The 12,028-nt window shown below is 33.0% G+C and overlaps 1 protein-coding gene across 1 annotated transcript in view; it reads right to left on the bottom strand.

Moving 5' to 3' along the window:
* The window catches only part of NBEA (neurobeachin), a 685,485-nt gene that overhangs the window by 443,798 nt on the left and 229,659 nt on the right, over positions 1–12,028 (bottom strand). The window contains exon 30 of the mRNA XM_077752635.1: positions 6,136–6,574. Within this exon, the coding sequence (XP_077608761.1) occupies positions 6,136–6,574 (439 nt within the window). The remainder of the gene's footprint in view (positions 1–6,135; positions 6,575–12,028) is intronic.

Raw genomic sequence — 12,028 nt, 5'->3', positions numbered from 1 at the left:
CTAAAAAACATAGATCCTATGACTGGTAAAGGGTGAGGGCCTTCCAAACTAAGAAGTTCATCTTTTATTTTGTAATAAGTAAAAATTATTTCTGAAATTTTAATCAGTTTTTCATTTAAGAAAAACGACTCTGGCATAATTGTGTAAGATACACTGGAAAGGTGGGAGGGCACCTGGAAATTGTGAGGCTGGTTAGGAGGTTAAGAGAAGGAATCTACTGAGAGATACTAAAGCCTAAAGTGAGGCGATAGCTTTGGGAAAGGACATATCCGATGTTTTCTGGGATTCAAGTCTTTTTTTTTTTTTAATTTTTAATGTTTATTTTTGAAGGAGAGATGGACAGAGTACGAGCAGGGAAGGGGCAGAGACAGAGAGAGTCAGACGCAGAATCTGAAACAGGCTCCAGGCTCTGAGCTGTCAGCACAAAGCCCGACGTGGGGCTCAAAACTCATAATCCGCAAGACCATGACCTGAGCCAAAGTCAGATGCTCAACCGACCGAGCCGCCCAGGTGCCCCCTGGGATTCAAGTCTTTAACCAAAGTCAAAAATAACTGTCTTCTACTTTTTGTGAGACTAATTACAAGGTCATTTCATTTATGATAGGATTTCGGAAATCTATGGGATTTTTTTTTAGAAACAATGCATCATTTTATATGCTGAGAAACTGAGTCCCAGAGAACCAAAGATAATAAAAGCCACATCACACAACTAATTACAAAGAGATCGATTACTAATATCCAATTCTCCTAATTTTCAGACTAACACTCTTCCCTAACAAGGTTTATATAAATGTTAAACATTTATCTTGAAAGAGAAAACTGAAGCTTAGGAAGAAAACAACTACTTATTTTAGGGCAGTATTACAATTTACTTCAGCTCATCAGAAATCACAAGGTTACTGCTATGACATTTTCATGCTTTATATGCCTTTATTTTGTAAACTATTTAGAATACCAATGAAAAATGTGTTTAAGAAATAATTGAGTATTCCATTAATCTACCCTTTAAAGAGAGATACTTTTTTTTCAGCTCACTGAATTGTCTGTGTAAATGCCAGGGGAGACAAAAGCATCAAGACTGGGGATATTAGGATATAATCATGCTCCGTCAAAACTGCATCCACTGGCAACTATCCTTAAAATACCATACCCAGGACACTTGGAGAATAATAAAAGCTGGAATTTCAGAGGCTAGATAACATAGAAACTTCAAACTGTAAAAAAAAAAAAAAATTGGCTTACAATTGTTCATCCTTGAACTGATAAAAGCAAACACTTCACAAAATTAGAACCTTATAGGAACAGAAATTGAAGTCCTCAGCAGTAACTATAATTTCTTATAATCTTATACCAATGTAGGAAGGTTCCATCATCTCTATCAAACATTTCTTTATTATCTTCCCTAAATTGTCATTTAGCACTAATGTTAAAAATGTTAATTTAAAAAGCTAGAGAGAAAATAGCTAGCCTCACCTTGTACTTTAAGTTTAATAATATGAAGGCTGTTGATCTTGCTTTTTTTAAATTTTTATTTCAGAGATTTTCTTTTTCAGAGAATAAAACACTTGAAAGCAAGGAAATTAAATGTTTCAGGGGAACAATATATAGACTATACACTAAGTCTGCCCGAACTTATCAAACCTAGTAATTCAAACATAAGTGGGATTATACAATCAAAAGGGATGAAATATAAATCATGTAAGATCAATGTTTGTTAGCCAGAGAAGTAATACAATTGTAAGCTTTATGTGCTATCCCAGACCTAAAACAATTTTCTAAAACATAAAAACAATTAAAACGTATGGAGAAGCATATTACCCTGTGCCTTTTTTTTTGTCTTTTGTCCAACTTAAAGGGAGAAAAATATCTTGGAAATCCCTGGGGAATGAAGACTGACCTAAATCACAGATATATTCTAAGTTCTCAAAAGTATAAATCACGTGGATATACAAAATTATATTTTAATATAAAAGATAGGATAAAGCTTAATTGATGGTTTTAGGGAAAAGCATTACCCTAACCTAAAAGTTACACAGGTCCTAATGCATAAAAAATACAGCTCAGCTAGAATGTTCCATGACTATAGATCTATATTTAGATCTATCAAAAGAGACGGTACTGTTGGAGAACTTTGCAATTTGGTTTGTGTGTTCTATGATTATTAAAGCGCTTCTGTTAGAAATAAGACCATGATAATGTTATCATTTCATAATTGTATTTCCTCCATACACATAGGATTTCTTTACTATAAAACAGTACAAGAGAATCCCTAGTATTTTTAGTGCTTGACAATTCATAAATACAGGTTTGTTAGGGCCACTCAAGTGTAATCCAACATATACATAAATCTGCACAGATGATGACTGGAAGAAACAAAAGAAAAAGAATCAGCACTTTCCAGAACGTAGATAAAAATATTTATATAATATTTCATAATACAATCTGATAAAATAATACTGACAGAAAATGCTTTATGTTAGGTAAATCTGAATGTTTCTAAAATTTGATGTTGTAATGTACCTAAAGAAAACAATATTGTAAATTTCACAACTGAAATTCATAAATGCTACATCCCAAGTGGGGGGAAACACTCCATATGGAACATAAGTTAATATAACTCAAATTGTATCAGTGGTTTTTGGAAGCTGTTTTCAAATTTACACTGTAGAATGAGTATAAAGAATACATTGTTAGCATGTTTGCAATAAAACCAATAAACTATTGGGTAACAAAAGCAAAATCCTAGGTGATCTCCACTGGGATTGCACAATATTATTAGGAAGTATGATTTAGGTACAAAGAAATGAGCAACAGAGTCTACAGCTATTTTCCAACTAAAGCTAAAAATGAAAAACACATTATTGGTAGGGTAAGACCCATGATAATTCTGTGTTTGAAACTGGTAGTATTCAGGACGTTGCTTCTAAGGCCTGTCATCTTGGATCCTATTTTCAAGGAATTCAATCTGATGTTAAAAGACATGTCATAACTTGGATTTCAGACTTCAGTGCTTCAGAAATATGTTTATATACTTCATAATGTAATTATAGCTACCTTAAGACAGATAAGGCAAATGGTAGCAATATATTGGAAATATAATTGAAAAATGCAGTTGTCCAGAAGCACTTGTGGGGATGATGTCTCTGAAAAGCTGCTCAAAGCTCTAGAGTTTGAAGTTAAATTTTTGATGTTGTCACTCTCAATCTATTGAATGGCTGACAGACAATCAAACCCGTCTGGCTGGCTGGCAGCTCATTTTGCTGGCAGGTGGCAAACAATTAGACACACCAATTTGTGCCTCCTGATGACATTAAAGCATGAAACTAAGTTGTATGCAGGGCCTAGTGATTTGTGTGAAAGCATTTCAAAAATAATACTCTTTGCCGTGGCAACTCATTTCAGACTGCCACCTCCCATTATGGCTTTGAGCAGTGAAGACGACAGACTTGAGTTACGTGCAGTGCAAGGCCGCTTCTGTTCAATCCGTCATCAGCGCCCCCTGAGACCTCAATCCCCTCCTTTCATCAATATCACCTCATCATTTACATTTGATAGTACTTGAGCTACTGCATATATTAACTACACTAGAGACCCTTTTCCTAAGAAGAATTGAAATATGCTTTGTGGGCCTCGATTTCATTTCTACTTATGCAATTTAGAATAATGATTCCCCTCCCATTGCACTTTGTGCAAATGCTACCAGGAACAAATGGAAAGTTCTATTTCTTTTAAAGCCAGACTCACAAAAGTGTAAAAAATTCTGAGCAGCTGAGAATATTGGCACACAAGTGATAGCTCTGTTAAGTTTTAATGAAAAAACAGTTCTACGAATAATCTGAATTAAAACAAAAATATTTAACTTTTAGTTCACTGGATTCTCTTATGCAAATCACACTAAATTCTCTGTACTGTTTTTTATTTTAAGAAAACTTAAATATACAACTTAAAAGTAAGTAGAATATGGTTTTTATAACCCTAAATTAATTTATTATAACATTTTTATAGACGTATACAATTACAGATACTTACATGCATATGTTTATATATACTCATAAACACACATACACTACACAACCTGGGAACATAAACTAAATAGGTGAAATAGAGGGCATCAGTATGAAATGGCATAAGGAAGATCCAAGGAACTCTATGAATGAACATCCAGATACAATATTAACACAAGCCATTAAAAAAAAGAAATATTTCCCTACATTTAATAGCCCCTTTCCTTTTAGCTTATTAAGAATTCGCCAACTGAACACACTTTATCTTATATGACAAGTTTTTTGCAAACATTTCATCTCCATTTACTACTCTGTAAGTTCAATGTAGACAACATTGTCTTTATCCATCTTTGTATCTGTCGTGATAACTGTTTACATTTTCACAAAAAAATTTTCAAGAAATATCTGTGCAACAGTGGTTAAAATGTTTAAAGGTAAAGTTTAATTTATATTTATATGTGAAAAAGGTAATTTGTCTTAACTACAAATGGCTTTACTGCCACACCTTGACTCCCTAAACACCAAAAAATACTGCCTCAGATTGGGACAAAGCAGTCTGGCTATTTTGGAAAAAGTAATACATAACAGGTATTACATTTTGCCTCTATATTTATTTTTGACATTCCAGTTTAAGAAACATTTGAGTTCCTAACTTGATCTTCTCTCTCTAAAACAAAAAAAAAAAACAATTGTTTACTAATCACCTCACACACATATATAAATTTTGGGAGGGGAAAGTGTTTTTGACATCAAAAACAATATAATTAAGATGGTAAACAGATTCCTTAGTTTATATGCTAATATGTAAATATTCATCAGTTCCACTATAAATAGTACTCAAATTTAAGTACTATTCTTAGTAATTATGACCATTCTAAAATATTTTTCTAATACTGCTGAGTTATTAAATAGCAGGATAAAATACATCAACTAAGTCTTTGGTTCTAAAATGTTTTACTACCCTGCTTGTGAACTATCAGTTTAAAGGTCTGTACAGTGAAATAGAAAAAGAAAATTCAGTTGTTTCCAACTAAAAATCTCTTGTATGATTGAATGTAGACATGTGAGCCATTTTATAAATAGTTTAGAAACCTAAAAGGCTTTTCAACAGTATTTACTTTCAAATATATGCCTCAAAAAATGACCTTTACGTTGATTCAGGGAAAATTATATAAGGTAGGTGATAATGAATAAAATATTTTTTTAAATGTTTATTTATTATAGAGACAGAGCACAAGCGGGAGAAGGTCAGAGAGAGAGGGAGACACAGAACCTGAAGCAGGCTCCCGACTGAGCTGTCAGCACAGAGCCCAAAGCGGGGATCAAACCCACGGACTGTAATATCATGACCTGAGCCAAAGCCAGACACTCAACCAACTGAGGCGCCCAGGTGATAATTCATATTTTAAAATCTTTTCATATACTTGCATCTAAAACTCAAATTTGAATTTTATTACTTGGAGCGAGCTATATAATCTCCAATAATTATTACAGTTTTCAGTGCGATGATAAAGGAATTTCAGAGCCAGACTCTACCTTGGAGAGATACGGCCTATCCTTTCCCCCTTTTATCCATGAAACAATTAAGTCCAAAAAGATAAAATCACTTCCGCAATACAGTGTAGTCACTTGATGATGGAATCAGAATCTGGATTTCTCTTTTTCTAATTAAAAAATATTTTAATATTTATTGTTGAGAGAGACAGAACATGAGCAGGGGAGAGACAGAGAGAGACAGGGGGACACAGAATAGGAAGCAGGCTCCAGGCTCCTAGCTGTCAGCAGAGAGCTGGACATGAAGCGTGAACCCATGAACTGTGAGATCATAACTTGAGCCAAAATCAGGTGTTTAACTGACTGAGCCACCTAGGTGTCCCTCCCTCTTTCTAATTTAATGTGCTATCCTTGCATATCATATTGAAATTCTTTTTTTGAGATATATTAGTAAAATTAAAATGCCTTACTATGTATGAGATCAATCTGGTTGGCCTAGCACCTTGATACTCTTTATAGTAAGAATTTACATTACTAAATATAAGGTCTTCAAGATTCCTCCTAATATTTTTAAATTAATACACTCTAATTTTCCTTCCTTATATAGAGCCCTGTGAGTAATCAGTTAAGTACCTACCTATCAAAGGAATGAAACTGCATAGGAAGAATAGCTTGCGCTTCTCTCTTCAGTGCTGGATCTGGGTATGGGATAGGTTCAGGGCCACATTCTGCAATTTCAACTGGGGCAGCCACAAGGCTTTTCAATATTTCCTTGACATTGATGCCTTTGGTTTGACTAATGCTAGATATGGACGGTGCAGGTTTCAACAGTTCACTGGGGTTCTCAGTCAAGCTTTCCTGTGATTTTTTCACTTCGGATGACAAAGTGGATAACAGTTCACTCATGGCATCAGGACCTGTGCCGGCCTCTAATTCTGCCCCATTCAGGATGCTAGCCACTTGCTCCTCTCCAATTCCCGAATCTGTATGTGGAATAGAACTTTCTAGCTGAATATCTTCACCAGGGGTTGGTGTTTCTTTTTCCTTTACAGTGTCTGGGAATGTAGCCGGTGTTTCTGTAATAAAAGAAACTGGTTTAAACAACAAGCTTCACAAGTGAAAATCCAGTATATTTAATAAAATATTCTCACTTATTAGAAATAAAGAATATAAAACCTATGAGAAACAAAAAATCTGCTAAACGGATGTGTGTAACAAGTACAACTGTATAAAACATATCATCCATGTACACCTGTCGTTTTGTTCAGGAAGCATAACAGAACCCTGTTTCTTTTATAAGCCATTTGGCATTTCAAAACTTGTGTCTTTAAAAGCATAGAGAACTAGTACCCACAACAATTTCTTCTGGTGGCTTATAAATAATATGAAGTTACCCTCCATTCTTTTGGGGTTAGCTACCAATTATACAAGCACATTCTTATACTTTCCTAATATTATCTTTTAAAATATGAAACCATTGTATGCCTTCCTTGGTACTGCAATAATCAATAATATAATATCTAACTGAAATATTTAAGCTAATTGAAGATAGTTTTTAATTATATTTAAAATCACATACATATTATACCAAAATTCTGAAGAGTTAATAGCAAAGAGCAAGCTAAATGATAACTTCAGTTTCTTTAATAAGAAAATAATGCTCCTCAAGTATTTAACCTATATGTGCCTTTAAGAACAATTATTTTGGACTACACATATTCATTTTTTTGTGAACAAATACTAATTTCATTTTGTGAAAACTGCAGCTGATAAAATATATACAAACAGGTATGAAATATACATATATTACCAGTTAAAATAGAAAACTATCTTTAAGATATTAAACGCCTATCAAATCTCATTATGCAAACATTAATATAATGGAATTCCCCGTGTAAATAAAAACTTTAGCAAATTCTAAATGGTGACCTTGAAAAATTGATATAATCTAGGTATAACAGGAATGACAGGTCTTAATAAAGTTATGTTGAAGAAAATAAGATACTATAGGTAAAGTTTTTGCAGGTCCCATATAAAGTAGATACTTAGTAAATTGCTGGCTACTTGTATTACTCAGACTTATATTTAAGTTTAAAGTTTATCCTTTGTAAAATGAGGACAGACTAATTATTTCTAAAGTCTCTTCAAAATGAGCATCTATAAATTCTATAAAACTACCCTTAGAACTTTGTTGTTTTGGTTGTTTGTTTCTATTTTGAAAGGTTATTAAAACAGGAAATCAGGAGAATGCCCAACAGGGAACAGGCTATTTTGATTTCAACAAGACATCTCACAAAATCTTTGGTGAAGTCTCTAGTAAAAACACACAGAAATGTTTTGATGATACCACTTTTTGGGTGGGATCCTAATTTGTTCAAAGTTTTATACACACATGCTAAAGGATAAAATATAACGTGAAGGGATTTCTTTGTCAACAGGGCTTAATTCTTAGACTCTACTATAGAGTTGCTAATTTCTTAAATGTAGATAAACGTCATGACACTGAAATTAAGTGAGATGAATTTATTAATTTTTTCCAGATTTCAGAATAATTTTGTCAAGGTTTCAAAAGAAAATACCTTTTGATTCAAATTGCATTAGATACGTACATTACTTTAAAAATATAACATCTTCATATTACTCAACTTAATATATAATATTCATTTAATTTGCCTAAAAATGTACATTTCTCACATTTCAGTGTTTTATTGTAGTTTTCTTCATATTTATTGAATAAGTTTATTTGGTCAAGGAAGTCAGAATTCAAGGAAGAAAAGATTAATATGTAGAACATGATAATAATATTCAAACACTGGATGACCAACATATAAACAGTGTAGACCTATTTTTTGTTTTTACAAGACTAAAAATTAAGATAACTGTATGAAAGTTTTGAGGAGAAATATAATTTTAATAATACCACTGGCAAAACACTGGAGAAGGAAAAGGTAAGAGGTAAGGTTAAGAGTTTGGCTTCTTTTTTTTTTTTTTTTTTTTTAATAAAACTATGTGACAGAAAATTAAGACTTAACCCAGAATAGCACTGAGAATAAGAAAGAAGGAAAAGAATGAAGATGCTTCTGGAATACCTAGTTTAAGAAAAAGAAGAATAGAGATATGTCACTAACTGAGGAAGGAAGCAAAGGATTAGCAAGTTTGTTCAGAAATTTAATAAATATTGAAATCAACTGAATGTATAATCTCTGAAATATTTACATGTATTAGGTCAAAAAAATATAGCCATGTATTTGGGGATGACTCAAACTAAGATGATAATGGAAACTTTAAAAGTTGATGGAAAAAAACCTATGAATAAAGAATGAGAAAACAACTGCTAATGTAGTTATTTCCACTATTAGAGGTACCACTGAATTTATTTAATGCACATCTGCACCTATAATTATATATTTGGCAGTGAAAACAGAGGTGGCAGAAAATTAGAAAATTAAATAGCAGTAGTGAAGTGTCTATGACAACAGGAGAATGTAAATGCAGAAACAAAATAATAACTCTAACATTAACAATAAATCACAGCGGCATGGTTACTAGCATGAGCTAACTTCTTCCAGAATTTAATTCTCAAAAGGAATATAGTCAAGTGTAGCTCTCAGTTTGAATTTAGCTGATTTATATATTTAGCCTAGAGTCTGAGTTTATCATAATGTAATGTCTCCGTACCTTAATTTATGGTGTGTTTTATATTAAGAGCTACAGAAAAATGTAACCTTCTCAAGTTATATGAACTTGAAATACAAGCATTTTCCTATAAACAGAATACCTAAGATAAAATCTTAAATTTAGTGTCTACAAGATACCACTTAAAAGACTTTTCCTCCAACTATGCAATTTTTTGCTTTTGAACTGACTCTCAAGGAACAATGAAAATCTATAATTCACTAACTAGATACTTGGTACTCAAATATGAATGTTGACCTCTAAATTACAAAACACAGTTAATTTTATTAAAACTGAATATTGAGCGGTGCCTGGGTGGTTCAGTCACTTGAGCATCGACTTCAGTTCAGGTCATGATCTCAGGACTCGTGAGTTGGAGCCCTGCATCCGGCTTCCTGATGTCAGCATGGAGCCTGCTTTGTCGCCCTCTCATTCTGTCCCTCCCCCACTTGCGCTCTCTCCCTCTCTCAAAGATAAACATTAAAAAAAAAATTGAAAATGTAAATATTTTCAAATGACTCCTGAAAATATTTAAGCAGTAATAAAATTTTGTTTTTACTGTGACTGATAAACCAATGATTTCAAAATAAAGCAGTAAAGTTTGATATTTCAAAAAGAATTCCATTCAAATAAATAAACTGTGTAAGGCATACCTTGTCATCAAATTATGTAGAATAAACACAAATGGAAAATTTTATAACAGTAATTGCAAATAGAAAGCAGATTAGTAGTGAAACAGCCTACTTTAATTTCTCATTATGCATGAACATCTTGTACATAGCATGCTCTTAGATAATAACATCAGCTTCTACTTGGATAACTTGTATACTTCCAGAATGCTTCTCTGGGAAACCAAAGTACTTTGAGGATTTAACCCAAGTGATCCATTCAATAGGATGTTAAGTATGAACAACAAAGAGAGTACAAAAGATTGCATCTGCGCTGGTTAGATCAATGACAGTAGACTTGTAATTCTTCACTTATTCTTTATCAGTCTCTGCAGCAAGAGGCCATGTTAGTACACGAAACACAAATATGACTGACCTGAGTGATCTTAACTTTATCTGTAATGGGCATTTGGATGTCAGATGCCTCTTTTACTTACTGTTTTTCACTCAACCTAATTAATTCTAGGAAACATATAGGGTTAACTTCAACAAATGACATGATTTCTGTATGGTGACCTCAATCATCACATTCATTTCTCCAAAAATCTCATTTTACAGTGATTTATAAAGTGTTTCAGTATGTCTTCCCTATTATATTATTCAAATTGCTATTTTCCAAACTACTTAAATAAGCAACAATATGAGAGGCGCCTGGGTGGCTCAGTTGGTTAAGTGTCCAGCTCTTGGTTTCAGCTCAGGGTCACGATATCAGTTTCATGACTTCGAGCTCTGTGTCAGGCTCTGTGCTGACAGTGCAGACCCTGCTTGGAATTCTCATTCTCTCTCTCTCTCTCTCTCTCTCTCTCTCCCCTCCCCATCGCCCCTTCACTAACACTCTTTCTCTCAAAATAAGTAAACTTAAAAAAAAGAGAAATAACATGAGAGGAGGATACAGCTCCTTTTTAGTGTAGCACTAAAAATTATATTGTTTGCTCAAGTAAACTAAACCACATTAGAGTAATTTAAAATAAAATCTGAAAACCTGTATATAACTAAGTTGTTTATTTTGTTTATATAAAATCCAAAAATGCCAAGTCACACAAAAATTAACCTAAACTCCAAGGAAGAAAAAAGGCCAGTCATATACTAAAAGATTTTAAAGTCATTATTATTCATTTTACACAACAAAAGACTGCATTGAGTAATTTTTTGCAATTATTTATATATGATTCAATTTTTGTTGCAATAAATGTATAAGAATAAAACTTTAAGAATCGAGTATTATTAATGAATATAACCATAGCAGACAAAATTATAATTCAGAAGAAACAATTAGGAGCCAAGAAGGTACTTCTAATTGATGTTTTGACAGTCATGTGTAGATCTGTTTGAATTTCTCTTACTTGGAGTGCATTAAGCTTTGTATGCGCATACTAATGATTTTCAACAAATTTGGAAAGTTTTCAGGCCACTATTTCTTTAAAATTTTTTTCTTCCTATTTCTGTCTCCTCCCCTCTCCTCTTAGACACCAATTATTTGTATGTTGCTTCACCTGATAGTGTCTCACAGGTCTCTGAGGATCTCCATCTTTCGTCATTCTGTTCCTCATTCTGTTCCTCAGAGTGAGATAATAGAAACTGGCCTGTCTTCACGTATGTTGATTCTTTCTTCTGCCAACTCATATCTTCTGCTGAACCCTTCTAATAGATTTTTATTTTAGTTATCATAATTGTCACCTTAAGACTTGCTATTTAATATTTCTATAATATTTCTCTGCTGATTGTCTTTGTTTGGTAAGATACCAGCTTGATACTTATAATTCTTTAGAAAATGGTTCCTTTAACTAAGCATGTATGTAATAGCTAGCTTAAAAGATTTGTCTAGTCAGTCCAACATCAGGGCATCCTCAAGTGCAGTTTCTATGAACTGCTTTTTCCCATGTATTGGCCATTCTTTCCTTTTTCTTTACAAGTTTCAAAAAAAAATTTAGTGAAAACTGAACATATTCAATAATTTAAAATGGAGATCTTAGAAATCAGACTCCTCCTATGGGGATCATTGTTTTGTTTGTTGACTTGCCTGAACAGATTCTATGAAATCTACATCCTAGATTTCTGTTCAGTTAGCTTAGTGATCAGGTAATGATTAGACAGAGATTGTCTTAAATATCTTGCACCAGTATGTCTTCCACTCTTTGCCAGAGGCCTTGCATGTGTGGTAAAGCATGCTTTCAACAATCTTATTTT

This window comes from Crocuta crocuta, unplaced genomic scaffold (genome assembly GCF_008692635.1).
Source record: "Crocuta crocuta isolate KB4526 unplaced genomic scaffold, BGI_CrCroc_1.0 scaffold190, whole genome shotgun sequence".
Taxonomy (NCBI): domain Eukaryota; kingdom Metazoa; phylum Chordata; class Mammalia; order Carnivora; family Hyaenidae; genus Crocuta; species Crocuta crocuta.
The sequence above is the reverse complement of the archived record's forward strand: the minus strand, read 5'-3'. Positions and strand labels throughout refer to the sequence as shown.